Raw genomic sequence first — 21,000 nt, forward strand, 5'->3', positions numbered from 1 at the left:
TACCTGTGTAGGAAATTACTATTAACATTACTGTTTTTCATTTATAAGTGCTGACAGCCTACATGAGGCAAGTATCAAGAGTCCCTGTCCCAGAGAGCTTGCAGATGCAAGAAGATAAATGCTCTGTGAGGCCACTGCAGTGGAAAGAAACACATGGTTTCAAAGAAAATAAATTGCTCTACAACAGGAAAGCAGGAGAAAGGTGGTTTCCTAAATGAGTGCTTGGGTTCTCTGAAGTCTAAAACCAGACTCAGCCTCTAATGGAGTCAGTTCCCACTAATGAAGGAGCCAATGCACATTGGTAATGTAGTTTGGATCTTTTTGTTGTTACTCATCTTGATGGCCCTGATCACAGGCATTCTACCTTTGCTGTCTGAGTTGCTGTAAATGTATCAAATGGATTATCTAAGTCTTGAGTTTTACTGATTTATCACTATTTTTTGAGCAGTCACCGTGGAGAGTGGGTAAACTTTTTCAGTCCTCAGCCACGCAGCTGCATTTGAGAATATCCTATATTGTTCTTTCTTTCTTTTCCAGTTTTTGTGAGTCTTCCTTTTGCCATTCGTACTTGTACACAGGTCATACGTAGTCCTCAATTCTTCTTTAATACAGAATCTAAAGCAATTTTTTCTTCTTAGTATGTCAGAATCTTAAGTTTTACTAGCTCTTCCATTCATAGCATTTCTTTTTTAAACTCTGCCCTGCCAATCCCATTGCACTTTCAAAATGGTTTTTGGCCTCCAGCTCTAAGGATGAATGTCTTCATTGCTTTGTACTGAAAGAGGAGACAAGGCACTGGCTGTGGAAGGCAACACGGGCAGGGGCCGTGCACCCAGCCAGGCACCCATACTGGAGGAAGCAGCAGAGCCTGTGGCAGACCTCAGCTTCAAAATAACCCCGGATTTTTTTCTCTCAGCTTCACGCAGAGCATTATCTGGCTCTTGGGAAACTACCTATGCACCAGAAATGTGCAGACAAAAGGTGGCAGGGAGAATGAGGACAGCAGCACAGTGTGGTGTCACCTCTGGAGTGGTTGCCTGCACTTCCCACAGAGCCTGCTTAGCAGCACCACAGGGTGCGGCAAGGAGAGGCATGCAAAGGAAACAAATGTTGGGTGAAGAAGCCTGGTATAAGAAAACGTGAATACTAATATGTCTATTGGTCTGGGCTTTTGTGAAATAAAAGATTAAGAATGAGGAAGGGAAAACAAAATAAAGTTTTGGAGGAAGCCTTTGCAAGACAAAAAGATCCTTAGCATCAGAGAATGTTGTGGGGAATTTGTATCCTTAAAGCTACTATATCCTGGTAGTTTTCTCCAGTTTAGGCATGCTAATGCTTTAGTATTTTCATTTGAGACTTGAGACACTACTTTTCAGTCTGAGACTCTCTGTCACATCTGCCTATTCAAGTGTTCTTACTGCCAGGAAGAAAGAGCAAAATTAAGAAGGCGCTTTAGATAGAGCAGAAGAAGACAGACATATTGGGCTTGGGGGAGCTGGCCAGGCTCTTCTTTCTTACTTTATTTACCTGACAAAGCAGGTACTAAGGAACTACATACGCTTAAAGCTTATGTCGCAAAATAAATCATCGGCACTTTTGGGAGGGAAATACGAATGCTATGATGTGGAGTTTCCTGGGGGTTCCCTCTGCCCACATTAAATTGAAAACAAAAGCTTTTCTCTGCAGTTCTCTAGGTTCCCAAGTCATATATCATCTCCTCTAACAAGTGCAGTAAAAAGCATACTTAATATGCACATACAGACGTATACACGTAACTTATGATAAAATAAAGGTCTTTAACATTTAGAGGTATGTTGTAATCTTTTAGGCTTCTATAGCTCTTATTATTAATGAGAATAAAAGTCAGGTGTCTCTGTGAATACAAATACATTTTTTTCATAATTGCTTTAAATAAACTGAAATTAACCAAGACAAAGACAGTGCTGTACAGAGCCTGTGTTCTCCAATATCTTATACCATAATGGCTCTCTGCTTAAAAAAATACTTGAACGAACATCTCCTCATGTGTGCACACTGGAGGACATATGGTGCATTTCAGCTTTAAATTTGAATTTCCTTAATTTTGCAGGTTTAACTTATTCCCTTAATGATAGTTTAACAGGCTTTTTTTTTAATTGTTCACTTTTGTTTTATTACAGTTGTCTTAAAGGGATATTAGATATATAAAAGTTATTAGAGGGATAAAAGAAGGAAAAATTGCACAGGCATGCACAGTCTTATGGAAGAGCGTGCAATAGTTATTTCCATCACACTGTAATATAACAATTTCCATGTCAGTGAGTGAAACATTATGTTTTTTCAGTCGAGATGTATTATCTCAGCTAAAGTATATTAGACAGTCTGCTATGTTATGTTCTGCTCCATCTGGTCAGTCATTTAGGTTCAATAGCAAGTATCAATGGAATTGTTTCTTATCAAGTGTTTCAATGCGGTTAAATCCTTGATTTGGTAAAACAGTCTGAAAAAGTAATTACTGTGCATATGCAGATTTTCCTGGTTTTGAAGTTTATGGCGCCCAACCATACTGAAACTAAGCACAATTAGAATGGGGAAAATGGAAGAAATGCAGATTTCTGTTGCTTGCTGTCTGCATTCCCTTGTTCATTCTCCTGTCAGGAGAGTCAGGGCTCTGGACTGGGACAGGGTACAGACAGAGCTAAAAAGCAGCAGCTGTCTGTAAAATACGCCTCCTTCATAAATTTACGGCCACCTGTGAGCACACTTGCCCTTCTTTTAGCTGTGATAGCTTTTCCAGGCTGTAGTGCTATGGCAAAGAGCAAGAGCAGCTTTTAGACGATGAACTTTAGAGGGCATAACATTTCAAAATGGAAGTGTCTGTCCCAGCAGGGCGACTGAGGACTATTAAGCCTGTCACCTTGGTTCCTTGTATATTCAATAAAAGCTGGAGTTTCAAGCACCTAAATCAGATATGTCCCTGATCACATTGGTTAAGAAGAGCATATACATACTTTGGTAGAGCAGTCAGGGTCTCCACTGGGCTGACCAGGGAGCTATAATGAACCTAGGTGGTTGCAGTGGTCACTGTTTGTGCCATACCTTAGTGGGTAGGGCTTCTGTCCAAAAAGTGAATGCATTTGATTCTTGGATCTGTTTGCTAGGGCTTTGATCTCCTACCTTTCTTTTCGCAGGAGCTTAGATGGACTAGATTCAGGCCCCTAAGATTTGTAGGGCCGGGAAAAGAGTAAGCAAAAATAGCTGACTTGGTATGCTAGGGAGGAGTTTCTCTTGAGAGGAAAGTATATTAGTTTCATCTTCCAGCTGCAGAAATTTATTTATTTTGCATTAAACAGGTTCTGGGAACAGAGTGCTGTCCTGGGAACAGGGAGACAAGGTTTCATATGCCCATAACTAAGAACAGTTCTGGACCCTTTATCTCAAATGTGTGTTCGAGCGAGTAAAGAAGAGGCATCAGGACCATATGTGTTTCCACATGTATTTTGGTCTGACCTGTCTTGCTGTCTTAGGTGTGACTATTGACTGTCTCCCAAGAATGACTGGTACCTTATGCCTCTGTGGGGACTCTTGGAAAACATACATTTTGTGCTATATCTGAACTGTAACACTGTAAGCTACCTTACTCTTCAGGCTAGGATGTTTCTGAGCAGGAATGCAAGTCTATATTTAGGTCCCCAGAGCCTTTAGCATTGCAGTTGAGGTGCCATTAGCCTTTAGGCACCTCCAGGTTAAGACAGTCCTGAATTCTCAGCAGTCAGTATAGCTCCTTTGGAATTCGGGACCTAAATTCTATGCAAGTCTCAGGTGGACAAGTTGATGGTTTAAACTGACATTGCTCCACTAACTGACAGCTTTACACCAGCTGAGAATTTGGTGGTGGAACAACTTATGGGACACATGTGTCGGTGAGTGAAGGGAACAAGGAGGAGGCCAACAGTGACAGGGTTCTTCATGCCAGAGGCAATCAGAGACAGGAGGGCTGAGCACCCAGCCCATCTGTAGCCAATTCTTCTTTGCCCTGATTACCTTAAGGTCAGTGGTTTGAAGATCTCCTTTTGCCTTTTTTTTTTTTTTCTGACTTTTTTTTTTTTTTCTTGCAACTCCCTGAATGGCTTTGTCCTTGGTAAAGTGCTTATACAAATATTCACAAAGTGACTCTTGCAGGGTTTCGTAGTCTCTCTGTCATTCTGCTGAGCATTTTCACTCGGGAAGGAATGATATGACTACGACTTGATTGTTTTGAAAGTGTCTTTGTTGTTTTCTCCCAGTGTCAAAAGAATATGCAAAGGAACGGGAAAACCCATAAAACCAGGGAATTCAGTCAGGTTCTTTTTCCTAAGAAAGGTAATGGTTGCCACAGGACACATTTTATTTTTCTCGCTTCTCCTCCACAATATTTATTTTAATAAAAGTAGTCTTCTGGACTCCTCTAGCAGTTTTCCCTCTATTTAAGGTATGGATTGTGATGGAACTGCCAGTTGCAGGATGAGTCAGCTAATGAGTCATATGAGCTTACAATGTTATGTTTGTAACCCATGTTGTCAATGTTCATGGTACATTTATGCAGTTATTGTGTTACTTCATAGTACTCCACAACTAAGATGGGTTTTGCCCAGTGTTGTACATATTTATTGCAAGAGAAGGGGAGTCCCTGGTTCTGAAGTTTGCAATCTTAAAGGGCAAGTGGTGAGAAGATTGGAAGGGAAGAAGATGCAGTAAGAAGGGAGTGGTCTATCAGTTTGTAGCAGAACACAGCAAAACCTTCCAGGAGTACGCCACCTGGCAAAGCTGGCGTCATTTAAATACTTCAAATGCTTTCCAGGAGAGAACTATTTCACTCACTAGCAGGATGCAGTAGGTCTTCCACAAGTGACTTTTACTATAATTATGCATCCTTTTCACATCCGTGTGTGTATACGTATGCATATATGTATAGGTTCATCTTTATTACGCATTTGGTAAAAATACGTGTTTCCTGTTGCTCTTTCTCAACAGGAAGAACGCCGTGTGATCTATGTGAGTAAAATCAGACCTGACACAACCCGAACAGAACTGAGGGACCGGTTTGAAGTTTTTGGTGAAATCGAGGAGTGCACAGTAAATTTGCAGGATGATGGGTAAGAACTTTTGAGATTACTTCTTGTTTGGGAGCTGCCATATGTAAAAAATTATGGCAGTAAGATTACTGGTATGGGAGTTACCAGTGTAAGTACTGTGACAGATGACATGCTGAGTTCAAAACCTTATTTATTTTCTTTCATCCTTATTTATTAATCTTGCTAGTTGAGATTTCCTGTCCCAGAAATAAGTATTTAGCTGCCTGACAGGACAATCATGCTGATAAATGGATGTTGTACTTCTGGCATTTCCATTGCTGAATCTCCTGCAAGTTCTTGCTTTCAGGAAGGGGTTACACTAATGTGTGTTAACTTTTCTTAGCTTTCGTTCACAACTGTATTTTTCAATTACAGAGACAGCTATGGTTTCATCACCTACCGCTACACTTGTGATGCCTTTGCTGCTCTTGAGAATGGATACACTTTACGCAGGTCAAATGAACCTGACTTTGAGCTGTACTTTTGTGGACGCAAGCAATTTTGCAAGTCTAACTATGCAGACCTAGGTAGGTATTTTGTTCTAGTGAATTAAAGTACATAACTGGTACCTCGTAATTCAGGAGAAATTAAGGTCTGCTTGATTTTTGTTTGCTGCTTCTATTGAAATGGTGTGAGGAGTTTAAAGAAGGTGGTTTTTCGCTTGCTGCAAGAAGTTTAAAAGTCTACTAACCTGAACTCTATGTTGACTTTTTCCAGATATTTCTGACTGTGAAAATTCTTTTAAAGCCCATTTCCATCATTATCAAAACAAATGCCCAGTATTCAATAGTACATTGCCAAACTGAAATGATAGCACCACATAAACTTGCTGGTTGCTTTCTTATCCTTTGCTGTACAATAGCTTCTTGGGTCTAATATTTGATTTATTTACATGAACCCTAAACAGAAAATAACATGGATGTCCAATCTCCCAGAAAAATCACTGTGATTCTTAACTTTGCTATGAGTTGTGCTGTAGAACTTGCCAGATAAACTCCTTAAATGCGGTTCATAATTTCTTAGGTTTGAAAGCTAGAAGGGTTCATGACCAAATTTGACCTGTAGTATAGCAAAGGCCACAGATCTCCAATGGTGGCTCCCACGTTGTCCATAAGCACCTATCTATGAATGTGTCTCCTTTCAGGGACTTCCAGTCATGATGTGAGAGGGTCCAGCCAGTGGAGAGCTTGGCAAAAAGCCAAGCCTTGGTGTTTGGTGTCCCATTGGTGGGGGACAGTGTGCACACTAGTCTCCAGTCCCAAGTGTGCACACCAGCAGTGATAACTCACCTGCAAATCCCCCAGTTCTGTTTGGGCATAAATGTATGGTTCTGCCCTATGCTCTGGGTGTGATACTTCCCCTTGAAAGGATATTGGGAGGTGTTCAGGTTCTTAGAGGAAAACTGTTGTTATGTATGTGCACAAAGACACCATGCAGATTTCTAAAACATCGTCTGTGAAATTATATTGTAAACTTACCTCTTATTTAATTACCTTGTAAAGTGTTCATTAAATGTTAAAGCTTTCCTGATACCTATATAAATAGTCTAAAAGTGTGGGGGATGCTCTTTTCTGAATAAAATAGCAAGGGACAATTTGCCTTTGAATCTATATTAATCAGATATTGTGTTTTTTATGAATAAATGACCACAGTCATTAAAATCTCTGCATAACCCTGTAACACAGTGCTAATGAAATCTTGTATCTGCTGCCCTTGGCTTTGTACGGTGCAGGAAGTGAATACAAATATATTTTTTTCAGACCAATTGATGTCTTTTCAGAAAAAATGATAAAGATGATACACATTGTTCACAATGAATATGCTATAATTCACTTCAGTGGCTAAACAGATAATGTAAAGCTAAGAAAAGGCAATTGACTACTGACGAGATATAAGGTTGATGCTGAAAATGTAAAAGGTAGCAAGGCATTTGTCGAATGCAGGCTGATAAAAACAGTAAAAACAGATTGAAGTCTTGACTTGATTTGACTTATCTTCAGTAGTGGAAGCCAGGTAGTCTCCGTATCTCAGAAAATCGGGGGTTTAAAATAAGTTGTCTGAAGGGAACCCTTTTGGAACATTATTCATCACTGGGAGCATTCACTAGCAGATCTTTCCAGAGTGAGTGGGATTCCCAGAGAATCTCTGAGCAGAGTATTTTCACTTTGTCCTGCTGACAGCTTGAGCTTCTCTACTTCAGACTGCATTCTCTGTATTTCACAGAGTATCAGATAGAGCTACATAGGCAGGATGAACTTTAAAATTCATGAGCTAGTACAAGGATGGAGAGAATTAATCAGCCTTGGGTTGAGTATAGAAGAAAGAAAACACTTGAAAATAGTAGTCAGAAGTTTAACACCTCTCCTCTGTGAGAAGATATTGTCTTAACAGAACTTGTAATGAACATTTAATTCACAGTGTGTCGTATAGTGGTAGATGGGGAGTTCTGATTAATTCAACACAAGAAATGGCAAGAAAAGGGCACTCTCATAAAGGAACTGTGACATAGGTACCAGGGAGAGCCAGTGTTGAGCAGGAATGGCTCCAAAAGGAAATTGAGTGCTTGCAGTCACATCAATAATTGCTGTAGTGGAACTATATGGTCACAAAGGTACCATCCCTCCTCTGCTTGAGGAACAGACTGATGTCTGTATAAACAACTATCAACACTGGAGTAGGTATTATAGATCCCACCTAAAACACACATTCCACAGGGTCTGAACCACTGTTCTTGCTGTTACACTTATGTTACAAAGATCTGAGGATGCCACCTGAGATTGCTTGTACAGCAGTGTGGAGACTTTGCCCTCAGTTGTTTGGTTTGCTGAACAAGCAGACCAAAACAATCAAAGCAGAAGCGAAAAGAGAGATTGAGGGAGGTGTATGTATTGGGCCCTGCAGCAGGTCAGCCAGGAGCAGCAGTGTCCCTTGCGTGCCACCCTGCAGCCTGTGCTGGCTTTCTGCACAGCCACTGCCATCACCTCTCTCGGGAGAAGTAAGTTAGGGGTATTGCATCTTGCAAAACCATGGTGGAGTTTTTGGTAAAGCACCTGTCAAGATTACCTGGACTAGTTTTGGACTGATGATCTCCAGAGGTTCCTTCCAACCTCAACCATTCTGATACTACCGAGACACCTCTAAGTAGCGGTGTAGCAGTGTTCAGTTCTTGGAGACGTACTACTTTGTAGTTCTCTCACCCTACTTAGGAGATGTATTACTTATTTAGGTTTTGATACTTATCAGAAAGCTCTGTCCATACCTAAAGCTTGTCTGATGGCCATTTCTGGGCTGTAAACATACTGTTCCCACAAAGGTCTAATAATGGCAATTAGATGGTTTCTGTAGTGCTTTGTTTGTGCTGCCATACAAAAAAATAATGTAAGTGCTTGCCAGCGCTTCATGCCTCTTAACTGAACTTGCATCCCTTTGGGTTTCAGATTCAAACTCAGATGATTTTGATCCTGCTTCCACTAAAAGCAAGTATGACTCCATGGATTTTGATAGTTTACTTAAAGAGGCACAGCGGAGCCTGCGCAGGTAACATGCATCACACCAGAGGAAAACGGAGGGATGGCGAATACCTCACGGACATCACGTCCTTCAATAATGGACAATTAAGAAGTCATACTTAGGAATTTCTCCTACTTTACACTCTCTGTTCAAAACCATGGTTTACATGAACACAGCTGCTCGAGGAGTGAGGAGGCGGAATGGCTATCCAGCAAGCACACGCGTGTCCATGGGTGTCAGCTTTGCTTTCGCGGGTGACCGGTGGTGGGGGAGCCCAGCGGTCCTTGTGCAGTCGAGGGCAAACCACATGTCATGGCAGCAGTTCCACAGAGATACACTTACAACATAGAACTTCAAAATGTGTACATAGTGCATTTTAACAAAACAAAAACAAATTAAAAGAAAACAAATTTGAGAACTATGGCTGCTGATGTCTGAGAATCAGACACTGCATTTTTTTTTAATGAAGCTTCTTCTCACAACACAGTGATAATATGACAATCCAGAAGAAACCACAGGTCCCAGAAGTCTGCATTGTGTTTTAGTTTTGTTTTAAGATTTTTCTTTTCTTCTCTTTTCTTTTTTTCTTCTATTTTTTTCCTTGCAGAAGAGAAAATGAAAGGCTAAAGCTTCCCTAACATTTTGAAGTTTCATCTTTTAATTCTGACACCCATGTAAATGTCTACAACGTTGATCTTCCACAGCAAAGTTTTCAAAGCCTTGTTAATGGTCAAATGTGCAGCTTGTTCAGCGATTTATTCTAATGAGCGGACGTGGTGTTACATTATTAATGAGAGTTGGATATAACTATCTGGGTGTGTGCACAGATAGTTTATTTGCTACATTCTCTAAAGTAGTTGAGTATTTACAGATGTTAAATGGAGTATTTTTATTTATGTACATACTGTATGACAATGGTTTTTTTTGTTACAGCTATGCACTGTAAATGCAGCCTTCTTTTCAAAAACTGCTGAATTTTTCTTAATCAAGAATACTCAAATGTAATTATATGAGGTGAAACAATTATTGTACACTAACATATGTAGAAAGCTGAACTTAACGCTTATATATATTTGATTGTAAAAAAAAAAAAAGAAAAGCGTGTGGGTGAGGGTGTGCGTGTGTGCGTGTGTCTGAGTGCAAAAATGCTTTACACACATTCATCCCTCCTTTGGTGAGCTTATATAAGAACTTTGTCAACACTTATCCTAGCCCAAAAGGTATTAACCACTTCTGCAATATTTTTCCACATTTTTCTCATTGCTTGATTTTCTTTTGCAGTTTTATACACTGAATTTGTTAGGGAAATGAAATTTTCTCATCTAAATTTTTCTAGGAGATACCATAATTTTATGTAAAGTCTCTCAAATGGGTAATCATTAAGAAATGTTTTTATTTTATGTATCAACAGTAGTTTTGGAACTAGAGGTCAAAAATCTTTTTAAAATGCTATTTTGTTTTAATTTTTGTGATTTTAATTTGATAAAAATATGCTGAGGTACTAAGTACAGTATGATTTTTACAGTAATTCTGTGTCTAAACACTGTTGTTGAAGCCAGTAATCTTTTCATTGGCAGAGTTTAATGATGGTATTTATCTATATTTTTTACAGTTATGCATCCTGTATAAATACTGATCCTTCATTCCTTTGTTTACTAAAGAGACATATTTATCAGTTAAGATTATCCTATTTATTATAAATTATGAGATGACTAAAATAATAAAAAGGCCAGTGGAAATTTTATACTTAGGATGCATGACGGTTGTCAGTTTGGAGTAAGTGCTTTGTCTGGAAATTCAGCTTTTGCAGAAGCAGTGGTTTTTTGTTGTTGGTGGTTTTTTTTCTTCTTCTTCTTCTTCTTCTTCTTCTTTTTTACTATGCACTAGCATGGCCTCAGATGTGCCCATGACATTGTTGCTGATGACATTGCTTCTGCTAAATTAAATATAAACTTCAGGAAAGAAAAAAAAAGAAAGAAAACACAACAGTAAACTACTACTATTCTGAGCATCAGAATTTCATCTGAACTTGGAGTCTCTAGACTGAATCAGCAAAGTTTGGAATTTGCTTGCGAATGTATAGATTTGGTATTCTATTACTGTTTGGCATTCATGACTCCTCTTAAAGGTATGGCACACCTAACTATTTAATCTCCTTTCCCACTCCCAATCTTAGAAAACTGATTCCACCCCCATGCCAGTGCAGTTGATTTTGATGGCTGCATTCATTTTATCACCAGCATATTGTGTTCTGAGAGATTCCACTGTCTGTCCTGTCGGATGCTTGCTTGATTTTTTGGCTTCTTATTTCTCAGTAGATAGATAGCAATAAAAAAGAAAAAAGAAAAAAAGAAAAGAACTTTTTCAGAGGTTCTGTGTTACAACTGTAACATTCTTTAATCTGCATAATTCTCGTTGTTGCTCTGTAGGTTAAAAATGCAGGTATTTTAACTTTGTGTGAATGCCAAACTAAAAGTTTACAATTTTCCTTTCTGGATTTTGAGTATCTTCTGTTGTAAAGAAAAATATTAAAAGCAATAAATTATTTTTAAGAAATCAATATTTAGTATATCATATTATGTGTTCAAGGACCAGACGCATTACCTATTTTGCCTTTAAATTTATGTGATTAAATTTAAAATACATTCTCTTTTGCCCTACATTGCTGACTTGAATAAATTGGTGGGGATTTTTTGGGGTGGGAGGGGGGGGGTGGGCTGTTTATTTTCCATCAAGCAGGCATGTCATGAGTCAATTTTTTTTTTCACTGGCCTGGCAAGCATTCTTATCTTGAAGATGGCTTTCCTCTGTGGATTTACAGATTACATATGAAATTAATGTAGAGCTAGGATTGCTGAATAAAGCTATTTGTATCCTTTGTAGACACTGTAGTAGGTAACCCATCAAAATGTAAACTCAGTGTTTCCTTTTCTCTCCCCCCCAGAACATTTCAAATTAGCACATGTGCCACATTGTCACTGGAGGCAAATTGCAGCATAGCTCTGTATGTCTTTTAGATGAAGATTGTACTGTTGCTTTCATGCTGTGGTAAGTACCACATCTGCAATACAGGTAACAGAACTGGTACTTAGAAACTATGGTCTTTTCTGGAGCTATAACAAAGTAATTCCTACATAAGGTAAAATGATCTAAATCCAAACAGAGGGAGCCTAAAATTGAGGAAAAATATCTGTGCTGAACTGCTCTGAAAAGCAGTTGGGCTGCCATCACCAAAAGCAGCATCAAGAAGAACGTTTGTGCCTCTGGCGTATAATACTTGGGTCAGTTGAAAAAAAAAAAAAAAAGAAAAGAAAAAGAAAACACACATCTTCTTCTGATCCCTTAAGATGTAAGCTTACAGTAGGTAATGATTATGTGTCCTTTTTGATGGCTGTAATGAGAACTTCAATCACTGTAGTATAAGATCTGATCTATAAATGACCTAGAATAGCCATGTAATATGATGTGATTCTAAATTTGTACCTATGTGACAGACATTTTTAATGTGAACCACTGACCTGATGGAGCTACTGTAAAATTTGTACAGTAGGTGAACATGTAAAGCTATTGGTTGGACTATGCTGAACAGGGAAAGCAAGCTATTAGTTAAGCCCGCGCTGGGCTGTTTTCCACCTGCCAATTCTACATGTAATTTTGTGGTTTAATTCATTGTATGAAAATTCCTGTGATTTTTTTTTTTAATGTGCAGTACACATCAGCCTCACTGAGCAAATAAAGGGAAACGAATGTTTCAAATCCACTTCTGTTTCTCTTTTTTATCAAAAGTGAAGGTCCCCCATGTAACTGGTCATGGACTGGGTTTTCCATTACTCTTCCTAATGGTCACAGTTGATTTCAAATAGCCCAGGTCATGCCTGCATTACTGCACTTTGGGCAGGGGACAGACCCACAAGTTATAATAATTTAATAGTAGAAAGGTGCTACCTGCCTTTTGGCCATGAGTACTTGAGGCTGTTGAGGGGTTAACAGAAACTTTCTGGGAGAACTTTTGAAAAATGCTCAGTGGTGTGTTAAGAGTTACTGGCTCAAGTTACCAGAGGGTGGGGAATGTAAGGGTGTTTCTGCACGGCCATGCTTGGATCCAACCAATGCCATCAGGGACTGATAAGTCCAAAATGGTTGGTGTCTTCCATCCTGAAATGTTTAATACCTTTACTAAGAAAAAATGCCATCATGACATTCACCAGCATCTCTGTCTCAGCAGACAGGCTAGGAGGATCAGACAGGTTGGGTATCCTTCCTGGACAGGACAGCATGCGGCATGGCGGCATTCCACACCAGCATTGTCACATTGTCACAGAGCTGACAGCAGCTCTATGGAGAGGCAAAAATGGTATTCACAGCCCTATCATTTAGATGTGGATAAAAAGGTGAGGGAATTGTTTTCGTTAGTTTTGCACAGGCTTATTCACAGGTAGCCAAAATACCACTGTCGGCTTACCCTGCAGGCCTTTTGTATCAACAACGCACTATGACAGAGCTGACCCTGCTGTACTTTGGCCATGAGTATCCCCACCTTGACAGTGTGCCATGGAGGGCATCTGCAGCATGATGTGAGCTAGCACAGCCTACGCAGCTCATGGTCTTTAGCTAGAGAGGTTTTCTCTAGATTTTGAGACCGCTAAATTCACTTCTAAAAATTGCCTTTCTCAAGATGACTAGCCTCCACCTCATCTCTGTTCCTAACATTGCTGTTCATTTTATACTCTGCACTTTTCACTTGAAAAGCATGCCATGAAACTCCCAACTGTGGTCTTGATGAAACCAGTCCCTCATGTTGGAGCGTGAGGCTGGGGGCAAGGTGCCTCTGGGGAGAGCAGGCTCTTCTTAACCATGGTTTACTGCTGACCCTAACCGTTCCCCACCACTCCTTCCTGTCTCCTCCATTGCATTTTCTCCCCCATGCTCTCTTTAACTACTTCTTCCTCAAAGATTACAAAAGGAGTAAATCTGTCATGCACTCGCATGAGCTTCACTAACTCCCACAGCAGGGAGGGGAAGCTGTGATGCTTACAGTTTGCATTTATACCATTTACAGATCCGAAATCTCATGCTTGGTCCACAGTGCTTTCAGAGTGAAGTTCTTTTCTGGATGGGATTCGTGTTGTTTTCTCACTGTTACTGATCAAATTAATGCTCAAAATGAAGTGGGTCACATCCATTCCTGATGCGCTTCATCAGTGTTGCTGCAGTTACACAAAGCATGAATTCAGCCTGATATTTTTCAGCTTTTTAATTTGATTTGTTTATTAATTTCTTATTTTTGCAAAGCACTTTTATGCTTAAAAAAACTACTGAATTTGATTTCCAGAAAAATATTTATTCCTCTTCCTCCACCCCATTCCCTCATTTTATATTGAGATTTATTGCATGAAATCAGGATCTCATTTATTAAGAAATCATCCCTTCCATTGCCTGTTCCCCTGGGTTAACACTTTATCCTACAGCGAACGCTGCGAGCTGAACACCTGAAATCAAATTCAGGCACCTCAGTGAGTGGCCTGATTTTCAAAAATGCTGAGCATCTCGCTGCTCCCATTGACTTCAATTAGACCTGCCGGCTCTCAGCACTTTTAAAATCAAGCCACATATTTAGAGCCCCAATTCAGCACAGCATTTACATTTGTGCTTAAGTCCATCCTGATTCAGCAAAGCACTTAAGCATGAGTGTTTTTAGATCCATTGAAGTCAAGTGCTCTGCTGCTTTGAATAAAAATAGACTCCTGGATTGGGGCCTAAGAATCCAAAAACAGACACCAAAGCCTAATTTTAGGCTCTATTTGGAAAACTTCAGCCTTGCCTACCACCTTTAACCTTTAATGCTTTCAGCAAACACAAGAACACCCAACAGGTGATATATGGGGGAAGGTTTAGGTAAGAAAAACGGAAACTGGACAAAATTCTTCCTTGGAGAGAAAGTTTTGAAAAATTTAAATACAACTCCAGCAAAATGACTTCCTAAGTATTATTTCACATTCCACTTCCAGAATCTCATTCAAGATTAAACTGCAGTTATTCTATTGTCTTTCACCATTAATTAATAAACTGCTACATTAAACTTTAACCAATATAACTTCTCTTGCTTTTTCACAAATCCCAGTCTCACCATTGATATTCCATGTTCACAAGCAAACTAAACTATAAATCAATTTTCTCTACTTTATCAAACAGCAGAAAGTAATAAAGAAGGTCACAAATAGTACAGTAGTTCCTTGGAGGTTTGTAACATCATAATTTAAAGCTCAGAAAGATTGAATCAAAAGTTGAATTAATCCCTAAGGGAAAAGATTCTATATAGATTCTATTGATAGACATAGGGCAGCCTGTCTTCATTGGGAACTGGTATATTTGCTAATACTTTGGGACAAAGGAAACTAGGCTTCTCAGCAAAGGAGAAAATGAAATCCTCAGCGAGAGGAAGTGGGTTTTTGCTTTTTGCACTTCCTGTCACTGTTCTCAGACCGTTCTGGAAAAAAAAAAAAAAAAAAAAAGACAAATCAGACTAATCTTTTGATGCACAATGTGCTCTTCTGAATGGCTGGTGTCTGCATGATGCAATTATAAAAACTGCATCTAAGTGGAATACATATATAAATTGTAAATGTTGCACTTCTTTAGTGTTTATCCCTAGATGGATGCTTTTTCAGTGAAACAGCCTCAATCCCAAATCATAGCAGTCTATGAACCCAACATAAAATGAAAGGTTGTTTTTTTACAATGACAAATTTTGGTAAAGTTACAAATATTTCTTCTGAAGCTGGAAATATATTCCTCAAAGCATGGTTAGCTTTTGAGTGTCCTTTGAATGATTGCAGCTTCCTTTCAACATGAAAGGAACCTATGAATCTGAAATCAGAGTTTCACAAAGGAATTTCTGATTCTGTGTTTAAACATATATATCACCTTAATGATGTGACTGCACCTGATGAGTTAAGATATCCCTCCAGACTCAAGAGGCATTAATGGGGGAAAAAAGACTTCCATAAAAATAAAAATGATTATAAAGAAATTTCAATCATGTCTTTGGTTAGAATAGTTATATGCACAGCTTTTGTACATGGTGAGACCTGAAATGAAACTTATCTTTTTGGAAGGCATACACGGTGAAGTACAATGTGATAGAAGTGTTTGCGTATATGGACTGTTTTCTTACTGTATTTGCTGGTCAAGAGGAACTGCAAAGCACTGTGATAAAGGCAGCTGAACAGAAAGCTGGGGTAAAATTCCAGTCTCTCTTAAATCAGAGGCTGAACTCCAGCCCTCATCAGTCTTTTGCATTAACCCCGGTTTGTGTAAATAGTGGACAGTGATCAAATGTAAATAATCTCATGTGCCTAATTTGCGTCATGATAGATGTAGTGTTAATGGAAACCTAAACTAAGTATGGAGAAAACCATGTCCTAACGAGCACAATATGTAAATTACTATTTCAACTCTTAATTGAATAAAATATTTGCTACAATTTATTTTTGACAATGTGCATTTCATTCTTTATTAAATTAGTGCTTGATAAAGTAATAAAATTATTACGGCTATAAAGTTACTGCGCTATACCTTCAAGGGAAGGCATTTGAGAGATCTTCTCGTTGTCCTCAGATTATTGACTTTGGCATTATAAAAAACGCACATTGGTGCCTTATACTAATTCTTTCCTAGTGCATTTGCAACTCAGTACTATGCTTATTCATGCAATGTGTTAGCAGTAAATTTAAAAAAAGAAAAAAAAAAAGCCACACACTTGAAAACTTATGGAGTGCTTTCTTTTCTTTTTTTTTTAACCATTTATTGTAATAATACCTCAGATAACTGTAGTTTTCTATTGCATGAATAATGTATTGTAGTAGCTAAGCATGCCCTCAGTTATACACTCCTGCCAGCAAGTAGTGGAGTGGTGAGTGCTATTGCTGAATAATGATTAATTACTCGCCCTTCTGAAGGAGCCTGGTTTTGTAAACTGGTCACACAGCATGTTACGTGGATTGTGTCTGCTACACAAAAGGTTACTTGCAATCACATAATGAGACATAATGATGCACATCACAACAATTCTTTGGTACAAATCTGCACACAATGGAATTTAGATAGAAACCCATTTATTTATGTGTCCTGCTTGCCAGAGGGTACAAAACTTCACTGCATTGCTGCAGTACTGCCATTGCTCCTTCTGCAATGCTGACATTTTGGATGAAAATACTATGACGGCTGCTTTAGCAACACTAAGAAGTGGCTTTGCACCATTTCCCATTGCAGAGTGCTGGCAAACTCTGGGAGGGACTCAGCTCCCACCGTGTGATGGCTGTATGAGGGGGATACTCCACTGAAGCGTGTCCAAACTCTTGGTGGGAAGGTGGGAGGCAACTCCTTACTGCAAGACGAGGAGCTCACCTGCAGGTTGTCTATCATACCTATCTGACCTGGGAAGGGTGAGCAGGGAATCCAGCTCCCACAGCACATTTGCACTTCATTATGTGGTCAAAGGAACAAGGGCATTTAGAAGTTCCAATTCTAGAACCTACAGCCATAACTTTTCAGAGCCATAACAGAGGGAAAAGATCTAGTAATTCTTTGTTCCTACCCTCCCGAAAATTAGCCAAGACTATCCCAGCAGTGGTGGGACCACCATCGGCAGCATTAATAGCGAAGCAGTGATATCTAGGCCTGCCTGTTCTCAGCAGGAGGCATTTGACTCATCAGGCAGGATCTGTGTAGTGCTTTAAACCTCCTTGTGTGCCACTAAGACCTGATGGCCAAGCTCCTCAACCTCTAAGCTTCAGAAGTTTGAGCTGCTAGAGAAGTCTCATGGGGCCTGGGAGGCAGCAGGCCTTCTCTTGCTCTGGAGAGGACAGGAATGCCTGAACAAGTCTCCATGTCACACAACAACCTGGCAAAGCTGGCTGCAGCAGCCGATGTTTTCTTTCCTTATGTTGTGACCTGGATTGTCCATTAGCCCCATGAAAGGATTGTGCTGATTTTGTCAGGTAAGATGGTTTAGGCAAAAAAGCCACATTTGACCAGGTGTGATGTGTGGTTTGAGAACCACATTTTGGACACTCCTATGGTACTGCCTGTCTCAGTGTCTGGGAACTCCTTGGCATCTTTTATTCAAACTATTCACTTTGTTCATTGTTGTCTTAAAGACAAAATATTTTGGTACTATTTATACATCAGCATAACTCTGGTAGAAGATTGGGTACCCTGAAAAACTTCACGTTTTCCCATAAATGAGGTGGACTTTGCTTATGTGGTATGGGTTGCTACTCTACATATGAGGCAATAAACTGCCTCCTACGATCATCACCAGCCTCTAATTATGTACTTATATGCAGCTAGAGAAGGCTGCTGGGGGTAAGACCAGCTAATGGCACCACCCTACTACCAGCGTGGCAGATATTTCTCCTGACCTTTCCCCAAGCCCTCAGTTTTGCCCGCTAGTAATGTCATGGCCTCAGCCACCACTTTGCCCTCTGATACATGACAGCTATGCAAACCATGACAGAGCGCTATGCGCCCTTTCAGCAAGCACAAGGCAACCATGAGACACTTTGTGGGGTGCCAGCGGCCTGCAAGAGCCAGGAAGGTACTCTGGTGGGAGGGTGGGCATTGGAGGGGGGGCTCAGCGGCCATAACACTGTCAGGGGACACCATTAGCCTAATGGCTGTAGTACATTGAGCCAGCAGCTGGCATAATTCTACAGCTAACAAATATAATTTTTCTTCCACAAATAGTTCCTTGAATGGTAGATCATACCAGGGCTGATTTACTACAGCACTCTCCCATGTGGCTTCTCTGATTTGTAATAATCTTGCTGAGGTGGCTCTGCAGCCTTTCACTCTGCAGCGGCAATAACAGAGAGTGTCTCTGCCTGTCTTTTTTTTTTTTTTTTTTTTTTTTTTTAATTTTTTTTCACAAAATGTAGTGAAGTATGTTAGGTTGCAATACACTGAAGGCTTCTAACCCACTTTCACATTTAGCTGAGGTGGACCAACATGATCAGAAGTTAGTGCGGAAGGGAAGCCAGGAGGACAGAGTGAAAACAACATGGACAGGAGGCCCTTGGGAAGTGAAACTAAAAAAACAACAGTGGAATCCTCCATTTTGATGGCTCAATATTTTTAGTATTATTTCCCAACCATCCAGAAGCTGTCCATCTAAATAATAAGGTGTCAGCAGACTCAGATCCAGACCTTTGCATATTTTGAGCTGGGCAGCGGTAGTGAGATTTTTGTGGGAGCCTTAATGGAAGTGGACAGTGAATGGGCATGAGCCATCAAGCATGAAGTCTCATAGCTCGGTGGCTGCATGGAGGGGCTTATCTGGCACATATCACAATCCCATCAGCTCTTGCTTGTGATGTTACTAAGCTGTTGACATTGTATGAAAGCTGATATATAATTGAATAGCCTACGCGTTCATCTAGCAATGGAAAAGGTATTGCAATAATAGGACAACTCCATAGTGAGCCTCCTAGGATGCCTCTTCCTAGCAGAAGCAGCTTTGCAGGTAGATATTCATGCTTTTACTCTGAATCTCATGGCACTGGTCTTGCTCTACAATGTTGGGTCTGATGAGATCGGGCGAGGTTAAGCTGCCACGAATAGCTGCTGACTGGCAGTTTATTCCCTCGCTTGATCAACAATGCCAGACTCAGTACATGTCTGGGAGGCAAAGTATACAGTTGGGCTAGACAAATGGAATAGGAACCCACAATAAAGTGAATCCTGTGCTGTCATACACATTTTTTATTCACATTGCACATAAATCTCACCCAAGCTCATGGGAGAACTTTAGCATCCCCTTAAACTCCCATTTATTTTCCATCCTTCTCATTCTTTGCACTATTAAGAAACAGATTTATTTTCTGAAAACTACTCTTAATCATTGTGCAAATAGCAATGGAACATTTATACTCAAAGTAATAAATAGGCGATTTGCATCTTAGTACAAGACTAGAGATTATTCTGACTTATTTGTGTTTATTGCATCTAACACACAGATGCCATTCTCAGCCTCTGATAGAAATGTTAATTATGGGATTTCATTATTCTTATTTAGATTTAGGATTTATATATATATATATATATATATATTTTGCTATTCCATATCATGCTTTAGACAGCTCTACAAGACATGAACTGAAGACATTCAGTACTCCAAGTGATATAGACAAAAAGAAAATTAAGTTTAACTGGAGAGGGGAATAATATGAAGATCTGTGCAAAATATAGAGTAAAAGGAAACACGGAAATCTGTCTGTTATTATGCTAGCTAGTTAGCATTGAATCTCTGGAAGGATCAGTTACAGCTTCTGATAATAATGGGAAAATAGTGAAAAGGGGGGTATGGTCAGTTCTGGAGTTTATGTCCTTTGCTACAGAACTCCTATGTCAATTCAAGTACTTCTGAATATGGGAAAGTGGATTGTCAAGTCTAGTTAGACTGGCTTTTCTTGGATTAATAGGAAATGTTTTTTTCTTTCTCCTGGTTATGTTTGCCTTTATTACTTTATACTGCCAAGGGCAGTATCTGGCCCTTGGAACTGTTTATTTCCTGTGTGCAGAAAGAAACAGTGAGCAATATTTTCATTGTTCCGTTTTACTGACACGGGTTCAGGTAATGCCAAGGAAACTATTCTTCTGGTCCAAGTGAAAGTCATATGGATCTTTGGTTCCTTTATCAGCACCATTAGGCTTGTTTATCATTTAACCCTTTAAGATATGTTTAATCTTCACTAACCTGCAGGCATGCTTGTTCTTCAGCCAGCATATGCATACATTTGCATATATATACCAGTTAAGCATGTTTATATATGCATATATAGATATCAATACCTCTTATATATGTGTATATATATATTACATATACAAATTTTATATATATTTTATATATATACATATGCATGTAGACTCCTCATCTGAGCTTTGCTATTCAGAAACTCATCAGATACAATAAAACATACTCTAATTATAGCTTACCACCCAAAGAAGGCTGCAGGCTATGTCTACATCCATACATGGCAGAAGAATTACTTCTGCAGGCCAGTAAGGAAACCTGATTCCACTTGCACCCTGGCTGACATTGTCGAGATGGGTCTTCCTGCCTGGATCACCGTAACAAATGGAATCAAAGGGAATGCCTTTTGCTTTGAGGTCATGGCAGCCCGTGGGCATTCACAGTATTGTTTAGGTCAGGACATATGCAATAACTGCATAACTGGTAATTTCAGCATTTCTAATTATTCATCTCAAACTTTTCTATATATTTGCAGTCATAGTAAGTGAATTCAGGGCTGCTTTAAAAATAAATATTTATCACAGAATCACAGAATAGTCTAGGTTGGAAGAGACCTCCAAGATCACTGAGTCCAACCTCTGACCT

General features: G+C 39.5%; 1 protein-coding gene across 4 annotated transcripts in view; it reads left to right on the top strand.

Annotated features, from left to right (window-relative positions):
* PPARGC1A (PPARG coactivator 1 alpha) overlaps positions 1-15,592 on the top strand; it is a 361,421-nt gene extending 345,829 nt beyond the window's left edge. For all 4 annotated transcript variants that reach the window (XM_035324741.1, XM_035324744.1, XM_035324742.1 and 1 more), the window contains 3 exons: positions 4,993-5,114; positions 5,469-5,620; positions 8,531-15,592. In XM_035324741.1, the coding sequence (XP_035180632.1) occupies positions 4,993-5,114; positions 5,469-5,620; positions 8,531-8,634 (378 nt within the window). In that variant the 3' untranslated portion in view covers positions 8,635-15,592. The remainder of the gene's footprint in view (positions 1-4,992; positions 5,115-5,468; positions 5,621-8,530) is intronic.
* The last annotated feature ends 5,408 nt before the right edge of the window (positions 15,593-21,000 follow it).

Source organism: Oxyura jamaicensis, chromosome 4 (genome assembly GCF_011077185.1).
Source record: "Oxyura jamaicensis isolate SHBP4307 breed ruddy duck chromosome 4, BPBGC_Ojam_1.0, whole genome shotgun sequence".
In the NCBI taxonomy this organism is placed as follows: Eukaryota; Metazoa; Chordata; class Aves; order Anseriformes; family Anatidae; genus Oxyura; species Oxyura jamaicensis.